Raw genomic sequence first — 18,349 nt, forward strand, 5'->3', positions numbered from 1 at the left:
AGGTAAAATTAAAAGTCAATTGTACAAACATAGAATCAGGCACATAGTAGTAATTTATGCAAAAAACAACAGAGGATTTCAACTAAGCTACGAGCTACACACTGAGTAGATTTATGCTCAAAAGAAAACTAGAGTGGCAAAAAGTCTGGAAACCATGTCCTATGAGGCATAGTTTAAAATAACTGAGGATATTTATCCCAGAACATGAAGAACTTGGGGTGACATGTTAGATATTTTAAAGGGCTGTCATTTGAAAGAGGAATTAGAAATTGTTTGTGTGAAGCTAATTTATCCGCAACCTAAGGAAGACTCTTTTAACAATTAGGAAATGATCAAATGTGGAATAAGCTGTTTTGCAGAGAGGTGAGCTTCTCAGACTTTCAGGAGGATATTTTTGCACTGAGCAAAAGGATAGATATGGATTTTAAGGTTCCTTCTAATTCCCAGGTTCTGTGATTCCCTGCTAGATTTATAATTACAAAGGTGGAAAAGATGGCTAAAGAAAATGAGCCCAGACAAAACATCCTCCCTTGATTTCAAAACCAAAATTCCACAACATCAAAGATATTTGCTTGAGGAATATCTCACTGTCTAGCTGACTTGGTTGCCAACATTTAGAGCCGTAATTCTCCTAGGCCTCTGTTTTCTCATGCCCTACCTCTAGCTCAATTTCCATCTTGGCATAGAAGGTACAGAGGGAGTTGTATGGAAATACCAAGGGGGATCTCAGAGACCAGAGTTACAGAAATGCTCAGAGTTGTTTTATGAAAATATTGGTATGGGCCACTGAGTGGAGAGAGAACATGCTTCCTTTCCTTGTGGGGCTCTCTGTTGCTCACTTGCTATCCCCAACCCCCTCTGCCTTATCTCTTAGACCTTCAGCTAGCCAGAAGGAGGGTTGGTGCAGAAGTAGGGGCAGAAGATAGTAATTTCAGGTTCAAGAGCTGACAGGACACTCGTCAGGAAAGCTGAGGAATGAGATGACGAGCAATGAAACAAATAAAACAACTTGAGAATCATGTTCCTGGAACTGTGTCCAAATGAATGTCTCAGGTTGAAGGGACCAGGACTTTGACTGTGATGCAGCACAGTATTTACATGGGTCTTGCTTGGCCTTTCAGAGCAAAAACAGTTATTTGCTCTCCTTTCACCTAACACTGCTGGGCAGACTCTCCATACCTTGGTTGCTAGAAATTAGGGTTCTTATAGCTGCCATGGAATCAAACTCCATTCACTTTCCTCTTAACACTCCCTTCTCTCTGTCCTTGGCCAAATGTTACCTGTTGTTTCACAAAGTGACTTTTTCTGCGTTGCACCCCATTAGCTGCTCTTTCACTCTCAGTCACTTGCTGAAGTCCTCATCACTGTCACAGATCTGCCTACCAGGGCTACATCTGCAACGTAGCCCACATTAACTTTGCCAACACTTCACCATTTTTCTCTGCATGTCCCCTCTCCAGTAATGTTCATGTCTGTGATATTAACCCTGGGACAGAAAAGTAAGAAATTTATCACAATCCTCCCTGAAAGTCCTATTTCTCCTTGAAGCAGAAAGAGCTTCCATACGTGGCTTCCTGAGTTTTTCAGTTTGCTGGTGCGTGGGTCTGGAGTGGGCATCCCGTCTGCACATCTGGTAGAGGCACTTTCCAGATTTTCCTCATGACTCAGGATCAGTTTCTGACTGCTGGGCGGGGCAAAGCCTCCTGAAGTTGCTGCAAGGCACCTCCCCCTGTGAGCAGAGCTTGGTACAGCCCAAATAGTTTTCAGGTTAAGAAAGCCAGAATCTTTGTTCAGCCGTACTGACTGAACAGACTTTTAGTGGAGTTACCTGGCTAACTGCAGCAGCGGCGAAGGCAGCAGTGTCAGCAGTAGCAGCAACAGCAGCAGGGCTCCTGGGATAACTCAGGTGAGCAGAGAGGGAATTCGCAAACTTATCCTGGAGTTTTATTTCCTGGATAACTTAGCGTCTAAGAAGGATGAAGAAACTTCAACTTTATAGTTAACCAAACTCCACAGCTATATTTTATGGCTTGTCTGGATCAAATATGTGCCTGTTAATAGCAGTTTGGGAATTTCAAAAATAATGGAGTTTTTAGTTGGTTATTTTGAGGGGTGTGTGGGGCGATGATTATGGTTGTCTGGAAATGAAACTTTTCTTGGGATATCAGGTAGGTTTCATGTGTGTGTGCGCACATGCACGTGTTTGTATGTGCTTGCCTTCTGCTACCCAAAATACCTGGTAAGTGAGGAAAAATCACAGGGGATGGTGTTAGGAGGGAGAAGCATGGCTCCGGTCTGGGCTTCCTTCTAGCTTCTGCTGGCCCACAGCTGTGGGCAAATTATTGAAATGCAGGCAAAACCTTGGAGCCACACTCTGTGCAAAAGGCCTGTGAACTTTGGTAGGGGGGTGAGCAGGTTGTGCACTGTTGCACAGGAGGAAGTGGTGGCCAAGTCTATCTTAATTCCCTGTCTTCACAGCCAGTGGTCTCCCTGCCTCGGTGACAGGTTGATCTTGGCTTCTCCATTTTCAGCCTCTGGCCTGGTTTTCTTCCCCTCCGATTCCAGCTTTGGTTTAAACTTTAATTTGAAGATGGCTCTCCATCCTCCACCCCAAGCCAGCTACACTGTTCTAGGGTCTGCACTGGGCTACTTGATCAGAGCTGGCTATGGGTAGGGGACAGGAAAAAGGAGGGGTGCGTTACAATGGAAACAATTGGTTATGAGGATTTGGAACTGTAAGTTTGCTGAAAAGCACATAGAAAAACTCAACAAATTCTGTTGTCCTGACTTCTGGCTTTAGGATAAAGCATCCTGGTTTGTATTAATAGTGTCTTGAAATTCAGCTAATGCCTCATTTGCTAATCTTTATTGTGAAAGTAAGGACGCTTTATAGTCTGAAGTAATAAACAAACAAAAAAATTCTTTGTGAACTGCTAATTAACTCTTTCATTCCTCTGGAAGTTTGTGTGTGTGTGAGCATGCTTATGTGCACGTGTATGCCTGAGTGTGTGTGTGAATACTTTGTATTTGAATAGTGTTCTTTATTTGTCCTTAGAATCCCTAGCAGTCTAGGGAAAAGTCTAAACACTTATATGGTCAGGAATAGGTTAAAAAGTAGGCCTTCCATGTCCTTGGGAGTTTTCAGTTCCTAAATTAAAAGCAGAAAAAGCCCCTTTGTGACTCCCGAACAGTGTTTCCTTGATTAGCCTTGATTTGAAATCATCTCACCTTCTGACAGCTTGCAATACAAAAACAAAATTTTTAAATGCATTATTGTGAGAAGAGGACAATATGAATTTTTAAAAGCATTGTCTTGCTTGAGGTATTCTGTCTTCATGTTTGCCCTCCTCCCCACCTTAAAACAAATTGTGGTAACAACAAAAAAAAGTCAGGGGTTCCCAGTTGTAGCGTGGGCTCTGGGCATGTCCCTTTACCTTACAACAAAAGAAAGAAGTTGTACTAAGTGATTTCTAAGAGTATTTCCAACATAACATTCTATAAATATCAGAATTTGATTCTTGAAAGGCTGGAAAAGTAGACATATAGGATGGGCTTATTCAACCAAAAGAGCAAGTGGGCCAAAAAAGGAGAGGTGAAATAGGGAGGAGTAGAGAATGGTGGAGGGGCGATTTTATATGAGTCCTTTAATTGTTGGTGCACATCTTATTTAAAGCATGTGATCAAATTTCATCAGTTTCCCCTAAAGACAGAAAAGAAATTTAATTTGCTAAAAACAAGTGCTTCCTAATACTACTGCCCTGCTTTAGCCTTATCTTTAACAATTAAAGAGCATGTTCACATACATAATTTCATTACATTCTCCCAATAACACCCTGAAGTAGACAGGGAAGCTAACATATTCCCATTGTGCTATGGGTCAACTGAGGGACTGAAAAGTTATGTATACCAAATGGTGACATTGTGGATTTGGTTCTGAATCTTGCGACCACTTGTGTTCTTTCTTATAATTTTGAATTGCTTTTTATTTTTTGATAGAGTTATTGAGCAATGGAATTAAATAAAATTTTGTCCTTTTTTGTTTGTTTTACTTTGAATAGCTTTGAACAGAGTCTTCTCTCTGGGCAGAGTAGGCTCATCCTATATAAGGCAGTGGGTGGGCTGGATCAGAGGATCTCTGTGGTCTCTTTTAGACCCAGAATATCTGGCCAGAAGTTTGAATCTGAACAGCCATACATAAGTCCCGTGATTAAATGCGTGCCCATAGACGTAAGCTATGACTCTACCTGTGTATATATGAAAAGCACTATTCTCTGTATACCATGTGAATACTGAAGTTGTATTACTTCTTCCTATCCAAGTCCCTTTTTTATCACCATACCACCCCCAGGTGTGGGGATAAGGGATGTGAATTGTGGGTACAGAGGTGCCTACTTCAGGACAGGGCCGAATTGGGTCTTCTGTATTCAATTTGTCTGCAAACTCTTATTGATTTTATCTTGATTCTTGCTCCAAGTACAGAACAGGGAGGAAACTGAGGAAAAGGAGAAATGAGTCAGGAGCAATGCCTCAGCCATGCCCTCTCTCCCTTTCTCCATTAAGTTCCCTCATGGTCTCTCCTACTCACCTAAATCCAAAGTGGCTTGTGAACCACAGACAGGATGTATTTTATCAGATTTTTTTAGATCAAAATATGCTTTTTCCTCTAAGGCTAACCCACAGGTAAAGAAGCAAGAGATTTTGCTTTCAGAGCGTGCCTAGCTTCCTCAAGCTTTCCAGTCCAATGAGTAGAAAAAAATACCTCCCTCTTTTAACTACAGCCTTGTATTTTACATGGCAGTCTCCCTCAACTTCCCCTGTCAATTCTCCACTTTCTGCACTCTGGGCCTGCTCCTATCCCTTCCCTTGGCAAACACGGTTTTCCTCATATTCTTTCCCAATGTGGTGGGTCTGAATTAAAATAATATTGCCTAAGACCATTACCTCAGTGCTAAGCCCCACACTCTGCCTCACTCAACCACTCATTCCACTAGCCCTCAGTCCACGGGGTTCCTCTTCTTAAATGTCCACATTGCCTTTGTTAGCTAGAGGCTCTCCGTGGTTTATACTCAAATCCCTAGGTTTATACTCAAAGCCCTAACTTTTATCTTATCTCCTGACTTTCCTAATATGTGATCTTTAACTTAAGGGCTCTCCCCTCTTTATCACCCAGGGGTCGAATAAAACAGAAAGGAGGGAGAATTCCCTTCTCCACACTCATCTGTTCCAACAGAGAAAGTTGTTTATGACAAACCCAACTTACAAATTTCTGGGTTTCCAAAAGTTTTCTAAGGGTTAAATGATGAACCCTCTGATGTAAAGGGTTCAGATTCTCCCATGATCATCAAACCATGAGAATAAAGAACATTTTCAATATCTACCATGGCAATAAATTATAGGCAGAATGCCTCAAAGTTGGGTATCATGTTTGCTTTGGAGGATTTTCTCATTTGAACTAAAAAATTATTTCTCTAAGAGGGCAATGACCAAAAGAAGCAGTGTGGTGTGAAGGAAACCTGCACACTAAATCTGACATTGCACAGAACCTGGGTTTGAGTTAGCACTGCCAGTTTCTAGCTGCTGCTTCTCTGAGCTACCATTTCTGCAGATACAAAATGAAGGACACAGATAATCTCTTTAAACATGACTGCTATGATGAGAACCCAAACTAAAATGTAAAATGCAAACAAGAAATTGCCATACAAACATTAATTATCTACATAAGAGATTTATCTGTTCAACAAATATTTTCTGAACAATGTTTGTGTGCCCAGCTATGTGCCAGGCAATGAGTGGGCTTCAGTGTATATTTTACATTTATGGATCACTTTCTACTTATTCAAAATTACTTTCACACCAACCATGTCATTGGGTACACGCATGATGTAAGAGGGGCAGGGTAGATAACCTCAGTCTCCTGATGAGAAAATTGAGGCACAAAGAGAACATAGTCATAGACCAAATGGATCACTGTTCTGTTACCCAGTCATAAAAGAGGGTCACTTCTACTCTGCAAGTCTGAGAGGAATTGGGACTACAGTTGTACTGTAGTGAAAGTTCAGGCTCATAGCCTGCTTATTCTTATTTACCGTGTGCCCTCAAAACACAGGCACCCCAACCCAAAAGGTATTCTGTCAAGCTGTAATCTATCCATATGAGCTGTACATTCTGCCTCTGAAAGAGTCTACTGGGCTCACATGGGCTTTAAAAATTAAACCTGATTTTCTTTTCATTTGATGCTGCTTCTGTCTGTACACAGGCTCTCTTTATAAAGGGATTCCTTTTGCAGGATCTTGCCTGCCTTGGCATTTGACTGAGTAGTAAGGAAGACCTTTGAAGGCACAACAGGAAATACTTATTTATCCAGAATGTCCAGGGACTAGGAGGTTCCGGCAAACTAAATATTCTAATTGCCCGAGGCTATTCCACATTTACAGTCCCCAGGCTCTGGTAATTCACCAAACCTTCTAGGGAAAGCAAGAGGCACAGTAGTGTTTGTTATAAGTTTGAACACACAAGAAAATTGGGATCCATTTGCAACAGCCTCCAGAAAAAAGTCTGGGCAAACATTCAGCTTGGCTCTGATGCTGCATAACTAAAAATTATTACTGATACAATCCATGCTTTCAAACACAATGAAGTACACTTTAATATTTAAGACACGTGAGCAGACAAATCTGTTGAAAAAAGGGACATCAGTATTTTGCAGTGCCCCATAGCTCTCAATTTTAAAATCAATTGCCAATAAATAAGGCTATGAAAAATATGTTGTTATTCTCAGCTTCTTTTCCTTAGATTCACAGAAAGGGTAAGTTTGTTGTACATAGCTTGCAAATAACATTGTAATAACATTGCAAACATTTAAATTAAAAATTGTTATGATTTTCAAACGGGGAAATTTCTTTACCAGTGAGGCATTTCAATGTGATACTGAAAGGACATAAAATGAACTATTAGAGAGTTCTGGTCAATATTTCACTTTTTATAAAATGGTGACTGCCTCATAGATATACCACACAGATACTCTTTAAAGTGCTAACATAGTCTCCTTATTTTTTGGCAGACATTCTGAAACTTAGTCAGGTTTCTTTGTTTCAACCCTCCTGTGATCATAGAATATAGACAGTTATTTCTTAAATACATTTTGAAATAGTTGACACCATGTAAATTTCACAATCTCATTCTTATTTACTGTTGAATGCCAGGAGAGGATCATTAAAATCATTACAAATCTATCTTTGTGAATCAAGCAAATGCTTTGAAAACCCTATTATTACCCCAAAGCTATTGAAAATCAAATCTGCCTTTCAAATTATCTTCCTAAAAACCAGTTGTTAAGGGCACATGAGTGTGGGGCACTCTGATAGACATTGCTTGAAGAGCCACCATATTAATTCTTTGTTTAGCCATGTGAGGTTTTTTCCTCTTTTCTTGTTTTTTAAAGAAAAGAAAGCAGCAGTGTATTGCCATGGGATAAGAATCTATAGCACACCAAATTAGTGTAATTGAATTTCAGAGTCTGCCTTTTATCACAGGCAAAGGATTATACATTAGACTTTTAAGAATAAAGGCCATACAATCTTTCCATCTTTCCTTGTCTTTGGAGGCCATCTGCTGAGCTGTTTTTTGCAGTAGCCTTCCTGGCCAATAATGAAAAATGCAAAGCTCTTTAAATGACAAGGGGGAAGGAAATGTGTAAAAAAGATTTGTTGGAATGGAAAGGGGCTGCTTTTCCCCTCATGCACGGTGTGTGACTCTCCAGGGCACCAACTTATTCTGACTATAGTAAATTGATTTTTCCCTTATCTTCAAGTTATATTTTACCTTGAGCTACTCCCTGCTGGTGTAAATGGAAGACTTCCCTTTAAATTATAATGACTTACATTTAGCTCACAATCTTTACTTTTATTATTGATTTTTTTCCAATAAAATTAAGACCCACATCACCTCATTTGACAGATAAAGAAAGTGAGACCCCAAAATGGTTAGGCACCTTACCCAAGGCCCCATACTAATTGGTTGCCAAGTGTGGACCCTTCTTTCTTTGAAAATGGTGACGTGTCCTTTAAAGCCAAACCAGAAGTACCTAGTTCTGGGAAGAAGTCACCAGGATGATGGCTGTTTGTCTAATCTCAGGTAACCCCTAAAAGACCTGATAAATTCTTCCTTCAAAGACAACAATTTTCCTCATTCTAGGCATACTTCAACACTATGGGTCCTCCTCTGAAGCTCTTCAAAAACCAGAAATACCAGGAACTGAAGCAGGAATGTATCAAAGACAGTAGACTTTTCTGTGATCCAACATTTCTTCCTGAGAATGATTCTCTGTTCTACAATCGACTGCTTCCTGGAAAGGTGGTATGGAAACGTCCCCAGGTAACTTTGTATTTTACACGTTCTGTCTCCTTGACCTCCTTCATCATACCTCCACTTGATCCACTGTTTCACTTATATGGCCTACTGTGTAGACCGATTTAGAAGGAAATTTCTTTCTTTTTCTTTCTTTCTTTCTTTCTTCTCTTTCTTTCTTTCTCTCTTTCTTTCACTTTATTGAAATATAATTAACAAATAAAAACTATATTTATGGCGTACAATGTGATGTTTTGATATACATATACATTTTGAAATAATTGCCACAATCAAGTTAATTAACATAGTCATCACCTCACATAAAGAAAACTTTACAATGAAAGCTCCATGAATCTGTGCTCCTAGCTCTAGCTTGGAGTCCTGAATTTTAGTCAAATTTTGACAGATTTAGTAATTTAGAAAGAACAACAAAAAAAGATATGCTCTAACTTTTTGAGATTAGCTATCTAACCTTAAGCAAATTAACCTAAGATCCATTCAAGGTGTTCTGTGTATCAATAGTTGTTTTATTTTTACTGGTGAGTAGTAATTTATGATGTGGATATACCACAATTTGTTTCTTCATCTAGTCACCCACTAAAGGGCATTGGGGTTATTTCTAGTATTTTTTACTGTTACACATAAAGATGCTATGAATATTTTTGCACAAAAAGAGAGAGACATGCCATCCTTATTTTCTTTTGGAAGTTCATTTGAGTAAATATGGTAACTCAAAAAGCAACTATGTTCTTGCCTCCTTATTGAGGTACCTATCATAGCAATTTGAATATAATTTCAAACCAGTGAGGAGAAAAACTCCTTATACAGTGAACATAAATGACATGAATTTTGAAGGGAGAAGATGAATTTTGCATGGGGAAAAGAAGGCATCTTTGCTGCTCTATGGATACCATCACCTGTATCATCCCATAACTGGCCAAGTGGGCTTCAAGCAGAATTACAGGTCTTTCACTATCTATTAGTAGTAGCTATTAATTGTTGTTATGGTTCTCTGTGCATTATCTGTATGTTGTGTCTCTAAAGGAAGTTTCAGAACCCTTTCACTAGCCCATGAACAGGAGCTCAATGTATAAAATGATAGGATGATGGAGTCAGTAGAACAAATAGCAACCTTGCTATATCTAAAGCTTATAACTGGATAGAAGGATATTGTTTCTAAGCTCCTTCTCAATGTAGGTGATGAGGTGTATAGGGCACAGAGGGATGTTGTGAAATGCAAGTTCTTGGAACTTTATAATATCCTGGAGACATTCAGGTCCTATTTCTGTGTACTATTATGGAACTATCTCGAGCATCACCTCAATGTTTGCCTCCTTCAGTGAGCAAACTATCACTTTTAGTTGCAATTTCCACAGCTCAAATTCCTAAATGGAGTTATGCCAAGTGCTACTTTGGTTGACGCACATTGCTACCATGTGGTGTCAAGATATACTGGTTACATCAAGACTTGTTTTCTATGCAACTCAAAGGACATCTCCTAGTTTTTACCTGTAAAGAATGATAACAATCGAAAGTATGAGACTGGGAGAAGTTCTCTCTGTCTGAAGGAAAATTACACTCCTCCTGCCTTTCTGCATCTCCAGTTATTGACATTCCAGTGGATCACATTGCTGACCTGCAAGAAAAATCTAAGAAATGAGCAGAATTTACTAACCAATACTTTGGTATGTAGACAGGACTTTTTTTTCTTTTGCAAAAGTACATGGAGAAAATAGAGATACGTTGCCTGGGAGCCACTCTTATGAATGGATGGTGATAAAACCACTCTTATGAATGGATGGTGATAAAGAGAGGGCATCCCTCTTTTCTGATACCTGGATATGAAGGAAAGGATGTCGATAGGGCAAAAGTAGCTAAAAAGGAAACAAGAAATTAAGAGAAGTGTATTGGGTAGGTGTCTTTTTAAAATAAAATAGATTTGAACATATTTATAGGCTAAGGAATAGATGGTAAAGGAGATGAGATTGAAGACAAAGAAGAGAAAAGAGATAATTGATAGGGGTTAGGTGGAGGAGGTGGGAGGGGATCTGGTGGGTGGCAAAATTGCAAGCCAACATGAAACCATTCCCCAGATGTGCACCAAGCAGACAGTGCTTCCTGTACTGGATGTCTTTAGACACACCCTTTCCCCTCTACCTTGGCTCAGTCCATGTCCTTTGCCTGCATCGTCCAAATTCTGTGGATTGAATCCTAGATGGATGAGCTGGGAAGGAAAAAGTCATAACAACCATGGCATTTTGCCTCAGAGGCAAGCAATACCCCTTTTAAGGTGGAAGAAAATCAGACAGAGAGGCTGAACAGTGGGGATGGGTAGGAAAAAAAATCAACAGTCGTGACATGCCTACTATGGGCCAGATACTGTGTCTGAAGTGTTCTATGCATTATTTTACTTCACCCATATTTACCACCCTTATTTACTTCACCTTATATTGCCGGAGACCATGTGCTCCTGGCTTAGCAAAGTGGGGATGTTAAAAGTTACTTTGATGCAATTCTGTTTTCCTAGTTTAAATAATAGCAATAGATATATCCCCAGGCTAGAATTTGCATTCGGGTTTGACTGCAAAGCCTACATGAGTTTTTTACTCCATCATGCTGTCATATCAGTGAGATAGAGTTGTTTGTGTCTCATGTTTTTATGAAAAAAAGGTAGCTTCCCTCCAGTCAGTTCTTCACTGTGTTGATACCACACTTCCATTAACTGATCCACACTCTCCTGTTTGAGAGCATGGTGTTTACTTAGTCTTATTCAGCCCAAAGGGAGAATCACTAGAGAAATATTTACTGAACAACTACTCTATGCCAGCCTTGGTGCAAGACACAGACATGGCCTGTGGTGAGGCACTCCCATTCTAGCTGGGGAGATGCATATTGAGCTATCAAAGAGTTAAAAAAATGAATTTTGAATGTATGAAATGCTATTTTCAGGCATATGGACAGTAAATCATGCAGAATTTTTGAAGTAGGAGAGATCATCATAGATTGGAAGGGTTGGGGAAGAGGCCTTTTGTGGGGAGTAGAAGAAAAAAAAACAAGGTTCTGGACCACCATCTGAGCCTCCTCAAAAAGCTGTGGATTCCTTCCCAGCCAGAGTGGAGGCCAAGCCTGTGGTCAAGAACCACGTCAGAATTCTCTGGCCTCCCATCAGGAAAGCTGAGAGACAGAGCTGGGCCTCTCTGAACTGGCTCAGGAAGACCAGATGAGTTGCTGGCTTCCCCCACCTCATTGGCAAAGTTGAGATCCTGGTTTGCAGGGAAGCTTACAGACATCTTGTCCCTTGGCATGCCATGTAGCTGCACACGTAATAGGGGCTGTTTTCTGAAGTTTCCAAAATGGAAGCAGCATGATTAACCTGATATTTTCTGTCTTTTTCCTTTCTCATGTTGAGGGCTTCTGCCTTCATAAGCCCCCATGCCTGTAAACACCACTGATAGTTGAACAAACTGAATCCAGTCAAGCTCCGCCCCACCCCCCATTCTGGGGCAGGATTGAGTTCCCCTCCTTTCCACTTGCCACTTCCTTGCTGTGCTTTAAGGAGCCTCTTTAAATGGCAGGAATTATGAGTGTTTTGCATTTGTTCAATGCCAGATCATCTGCCCATACCCTCCAGAGGAAAGTTCTCCTTAATTTCTCCAGCAGTCCATTGGCCCCAGCTATCATTCTAGTTTTCCGAGTACACAGGTATGTTGCCTTGAGACCATGTGCTCCTAGACTTTTCTATCCTCCTGGGACTCAACATGTACAGTCTTCATAAATTACAAGGTCTAAGTTATACTGAGTTACAGTGTGATCATAAGGCTGCAGGTAGGATTTTTAGGCTAAAATCTGCCTGCCAAATTCCCACAGAAAATCTCTTCTCCAGCTCCCTCCAGACACTCTCCCCTCCTACTCTCCTCTGGCTTTTTTCCTTACCGACTCGTATCTACCTACAATAGTGTCTTAAAGACAGACACATCTAATCCTTGACTAAAAAGCAGCAAAACCTCATGGGAATTTGCACTGTCAGCTGTGAGGAGGAAAAGGGCACCTGCACAAGGTCTTCTGTCAGCTCTCTTGTCAAGTTTTAAGTTCAGCCTTTGCTACCATTGCCGTTTCGTAGTCTTCCCTTCGAGAATACGTTCCCCTGGGGTCACTTTACTACATTGTCTAGTTGGGAGTGGGAGGGTGATGAGGCTTGTATTAAATCTATCATAGTAGGAATGGAAGGGAAAGGCAGATGAGGGGAAACATTAGAAGCAGAATATACAGGCTTGGGTGGTAGATGGCATATGAGGGAACCATAAAGAAAGAAACACTTTTCTCTCTGTGCTAATAGAAATTTCCAGCCACCAGCTGAATGTAACACCTAGGTATAGTAGTTTTGGACTAGTCTGTTCATGAATTTCCTTTTATTCCTAGAGACTGTATCATCCCATGTGAGTAGTCCTAAGTGTTTTCCACTGTTTACACAATTGAAGAGAGTTGAATAGGCCCATAGTCTTTCTCTCCAACTGTCCTATTTATTTTAAATTATGCGTTAACAAACTTTAATAGCTTTATCGAAGTGCAATTTATATACTGTGAAACTCACCTGTTTTAAGTGTACAAAGCAATGATTTTTAGTAAATTTAAAGTTGTGCAAACATTACTACAACCCAATTGTAGAAGAATTGCATCACTTCAATAAGATCCCTTGTGCACATTTGCAGGGAGTAATCCCTCCACCCTCCCCCCACCCCCTGCTGCAGGCAACCACTAATCTACTTTTGGTTTCTATCCAGAACTCCCTATTCTGTACATTTCACTTAAAATGGAATCATAAAAGTAACTGGCTTCTTTTTCTTAGCATAATGTTTTCAAGAGTCACCCATGTTGTAGCATGTATCAGTTTGTTCTTTCTTATTGCTGAGCAGTATTTCATTGCAAAGATATATAAATTCTTCTCCAAAACGTAGTTTGGAACCTATACCTTGAGTTTCCTAACAGAATTCTGAAGGTTTAAGTGAGAAAATGACTACATAGTGATTTGATGGCCTAGTTTGGAAGTGGAAGCTGGGCCTAAGACCCTATTCTATTCTCCATGTTGAGTTTTCTTTGGATGGATTAGTGAGGAAGAGAATATTTTACTGATAACAAAATCTTCATGCAGAATTAAAACTCCCCTCTAGAAAAAATGGACTCCTTGAGAGGCTTGTGCAATGTTGGTTCCTGAGCCTAAGTCCACCTACAAATGCTCCATCTGGAGGATGCTTCAATTTTCTAAGTAAAATAATGGCTACTTGGAGTAGCTCACAAAGCCCTCAGTTCCTGAATAGCAGTTCTGTGCAAATTACCCCTGAGCGTTCTGGGACTATTTAGACCCTGAACTTATTCATAATGTACCTACTGTGGGGCTGGCTTCACTTGTAGGTGTCCACACCCCTACCCCCTCAGTACTGCATGATTGCACATAGCACTTTTTAAAGTGTTTCCACTCTTCTGGCTGCTGGTTTTCTAGGCAGCTTTTCATTTTACTGTGGTTCTTGAGGTTTACCCTGGACCTCAATGTTTATTGTCAGCAAATTTCACCTGTGTAAAAAAAAATGCTGAATTTGGATGTGGTAGATGCAAAGGGAGTCACACAGAGTGCCTTGTGCAGAGCTACAGGATTTGTAATTGTATGGCCCCTCCCGCTCAGAGGTCTCTGAGAAGGAGGATGAAGTAAGGACAATGAGAAGTCCCTTAAGACTAAGCTAAGAGAACATACTTCCTAGAGAAGCTGCTTTGCTTAATGGAAGGTTTTTGGCTCGGATGTGGGGTCATGTGGGGACCATTTCAGCTTTACTCTTGGTACTCAACTTCCCAGTTGTGTGTTTCTTACTAAGAAATAATTTTGCTGTGATAAACAGCCCAGTTCAAGGATCACTTCAACTGTGCCAACACAGCTGGGAGCCATTAGGGGCTCAGCATCTCTCCTCGCTCCTAAGCCACCCAAATATTGTGAATATGTGAGCTGTGACCTCTCTTCCAACCCCATTCCTACCACTCCAGCATGGCTCAATCTGAAATGTCCCATCTGCACTCTGCATCTCAGCTTTGAGTTACAAAAAAATTTCCCAAGTCTTACATCCTTAACCCCAGCAGGAAGATATCCAGTGTGTCCGAAACTAGGGGAAAAGTCAACAGTCATTTTGTTGTTTTCAAATTTGTCAACAAAAGTCTGCTTGGTTGCTAGATTTACATTGGCTTTACCCTTTATCCATGTCTACTTTCTAGTCTTTTAATGCCTCATGTCCTTAAAGAGGTAGAAGGTATGGCTTAATAAAGGATTTATTTCCCACATTTCATGTCACCATGCTTATATATAGTAAGACTTTGATTCATATTTGGTGGATTTAATTGAGCAGATTAATGCCTATTGGTGATATTTATCCTGGAATCAAAAGTTAAGAGATAAGTAAATATTCCAAAAGGGTGAAGAGTGTTTAGGTGAGTTTTAAGCAGAGGCATAAAACATTGGGATGAATGACTGAAAGAGGTGGTAGCATCTCTGTCCCTGAGAAGCTGCACAATTTTATCCTATATGTGGTGTCCATTGTTGAGCCTAAAGGCACAGGGATGGATGGCTGAGATCTTGAGTTTCCTTCTCTAACCATATGTGGTTCTGAAAAATCAAAAACTTTAGATCTAGATCTCCTGCTTACTAGCTGGATGATCAGAGTGGCAAGTTATTGCCTCTCTCTGAGTTCGCTCCTTCAAGTGAAAAATAAAAAGTTTTACTAGTCTCCAAAATCCTTTCCAGTTTTGACACTCTATGACTGTTAACCTGTCATGTTTTAAATCTATTATCAAATAGCCATCATGTATGAGGAGAGGTAAAGAATAACTGGAGAATGGGCCAGTTTATAAGAGGAAATGGAACATGGGGGGGTTTCCCAAATTTACATATTCTCATGAATTTAACACAGCTTTTAATATATACATTATATGTAAACACACACACATACACACACATATATATATTTACATAGGCATATAAGATATAATATACATATATAAGATATAATAATATACACACATATAAGATATAATAATCATATCCATCTTGGGTTTACAAGAGAATAATTACCTGATTCTTCAATCTGAATTCTGTTTATATGTCTTTTTGCTCACTTATGTGACCCTTTATGTCTTCAATAGAAGTTCACATGCCAAAAGTGTTGACTAAGCCTAGATCCCTACTGTGAAAAGAAAATCTTATGGAAATTTAAGACAACGTGATCTAACTCCAACCACTAACAACTCTACGTAAAGCTAGCAAATAATTTGCTTTACTAATCTAAAAGTGCACTTTTTCATATATCAGCGTTCACTTTATTTTTCCATGCTAGAAACTGTGATATGTATTATCTAGGTTCAAGAAATTATTTTATACTTTTACATCTTGCTCCAAATAAAATGAAAACACTTGAACTGGGGAATAAGAACTGTGCTTAGTTTCATTTTGGAAAAGGCAAAGAAACTATAAGAAGAAAAAAAAATTAGTTAAACTCACCCAACATACCTACTCTATGTTCAATAGGTGAAAACAAAGGCAGTTTGCAACCATAAAAAATATTTTTTTAAGTTAGAAAATTCTCCTAAAACAAAAAGTAGTTGTGAGATACCAGACATGCATCTAAAAAAAAAAAAAAAAAAAAAAAAAAAAAAAAAAAAAAAAAAAAAAAAAAAAAAAAAAAAAAAAAAAAAAAAAAAAAAAATGCCTGAAAATCCAAAGCTGATAACCCATCTAGCCATCTCCTTTTGGCAGAGGAATGCCCAATTAATCTTCAGCTTGGACTTGTCTTTGCCCAGAATGCCTATTTCTTTCCAGAGTTATTTTGGCTTTTAAAGAATATATGGAATGTTTCATTCTGTAGACCAGACCCTTCATCAAGGAGAATTATGTCCATTAAAAAAAATGAGGTTTGAGGATCAGAAAAATATAGCTGTCTCTAATACTTTTTAAAAGGTTATATGTCTAGATTCCATTTGAGACAGAGATTTATTTCTGCTGGGTAAGCAGAATGTCAAGGCTCTGGCCAATGGCCTCCTCATGAAGCTTTCTCCATCTAGTCAAGAATGCATTGGTATTTCCTGCCTTTGAACTCTGCAAGTGCTGATACTCTGAGTCACCCAATTATGTCTTCAACTATGTAGTGTCATGTATGCTGCTATGCCTATGCCCATGCCTTTCTCTCTACCTGTTATGCCACCGTACTCCTCTCTTGTTCAGCTGCCTAACTCTAGGCAACTCCAGTGTAAACACCACTGTGAATCCTATTCTGACTATGATCAGGAGAATTATGGGGATTCCTCCTTTAGACGCAAATTATGCTTTGAAAATGACTCTACTGTGTCCAATCACTTTGTGTTATAACTGTATTATTTGGGTGTCATTTTCCTACTCACAGTGGGAAAAGCACAGCTAATATGTTGGGGGGAAGACACAGACACTCATTCCAAACAAATACTGTCCCCACTCTGCCCAGATGCCCTCAGGACCTTCACTGGGAAGAGTGTCGGTTGAAGTGCTCCTGTGAGTGGATTATTACCACCTGCTATTAATGCTGCTGCCATCTATATTCATCCAAAAATGTAGAAAAATATGGTTGCTATGGATACCACTGTTGCCTTTGATTTATGTTAGAAAAGGGCTTCCTATAAGGTCTCCTAATTGATTTTCCTAGAGAAGGAGATGAATTAATGTTCACCTTTATTAGACCTTGTCTCTTTAATCCAAGTTCCCTTTCAAGCACAGGTGCTTCCGAAAATCTCATCCTGACAAAATAGGATCAGAATGTAATGTGCTAATTCCTACCTAGTTTGTTTGTTTGTTTGCAAAGTTCACTGCTGTGGTGAAAACTCTCCCAAGCCCCAGTGATAGCTATGTCTAAGAGCCCTCACCACCACATGGCACCCAATCTCATCACATCCCCTCCTTTCATTTCCCCTGCTATTTCCCCACATGGGGCTAGATGATCAACTGTTTTCTGGTTTTCTTTACAATCCCCTCAGCCTTCCCTTCATCCCATCTATGAAAATCCTAGTCATTTTTCAACCTTAACCTTATCTCCTCTATGAAGTCTGTCCTGCCTAGTTCAGCTCACAGCGACTCTTGCAAAACTCTTCCCAGACTCTTGTATAACCGATTATTATATCCATAGGACATCTGCGATGATCCCCATCTGATTGTGGGCAACATTAGCCACCACCAGCTGACCCAGGGGAGACTGGGGCACAAGCCAATGGTTTCTGCATTTTCCTGTTTGGCTGTTCAAGAGTCTCACTGGACAAAGGTATTATCTCTTCTGTGGGACCTCATTCAGTTTCTACTTTCTTGTCTTCTTTAATAACTTTAGGAAAAAATCAGCTCATAACATTCTTAGATTGTTATATTTCTTGAAAGCAGAGGTATTAACTAGGTGACTTTCCTCCATTTCATTATAAGAAGTTTTACAAACACAGAAAAGTTGAAAGAATTTTATAGAACACCTACATATACCCACCTAGATTCTACCATTATCTTTTTACTCTACTTGTGTTGTCATATATGCCCATTGATCTTTGGTTATCATTTGCCATGCATTGACTCAGTGTCTCTGCATACTTACATTCTCTGTACCTACTGGGGTATAAAGCCAGTGGAAGGTAGGAAGTCACTAATATACACTAATAATAGAAAACGTGAGAAAGACAGAAGTAGGACTTTGAAAATGTTCTAATAAATTATTAGTAGTACAAAAATTCCTTTAGTATTCAGGTAGAGTTCAAGGCAATGAAATGTTAACTTGACTTGGGACAACGTTAAAACATTTTCCTCAAAAAGTAATTTTAAAATATTAATGTGTAGGTATTATATAAAAAGAATATCACCGGGCGTGGTGGCTCAAGCCTGTAATCCCAGCACTTTGGGAGGCCGAGGCGGGTGGATCACGAGGTCAAGAGATCGAGACCATCCTGGTCAACATGGTGAAACCCCGTC

The 18,349-nt window shown here is 39.7% G+C and overlaps 1 protein-coding gene across 1 annotated transcript in view; it reads left to right on the plus strand.

The window, feature by feature from the left end:
- The first annotated feature begins 1,615 nt into the window (after positions 1-1,615).
- Positions 1,616-18,349, plus strand: part of CAPN6 (calpain 6) — a 25,634-nt gene continuing 8,900 nt past the window's right edge. The window contains exons 1-3 of the mRNA XM_017502153.2: positions 1,616-1,906; positions 8,194-8,373; positions 17,532-17,663. Coding sequence (XP_017357642.1) covers positions 8,209-8,373; positions 17,532-17,663 — 297 coding nt within the window. The 5' untranslated portion in view covers positions 1,616-1,906; positions 8,194-8,208. The remainder of the gene's footprint in view (positions 1,907-8,193; positions 8,374-17,531; positions 17,664-18,349) is intronic.

The sequence above is a fragment of the Cebus imitator genome, unplaced genomic scaffold, assembly GCF_001604975.1.
Source record: "Cebus imitator isolate Cc_AM_T3 unplaced genomic scaffold, Cebus_imitator-1.0 Scaffold292, whole genome shotgun sequence".
NCBI classification, from domain to species: domain Eukaryota; kingdom Metazoa; phylum Chordata; class Mammalia; order Primates; family Cebidae; genus Cebus; species Cebus imitator.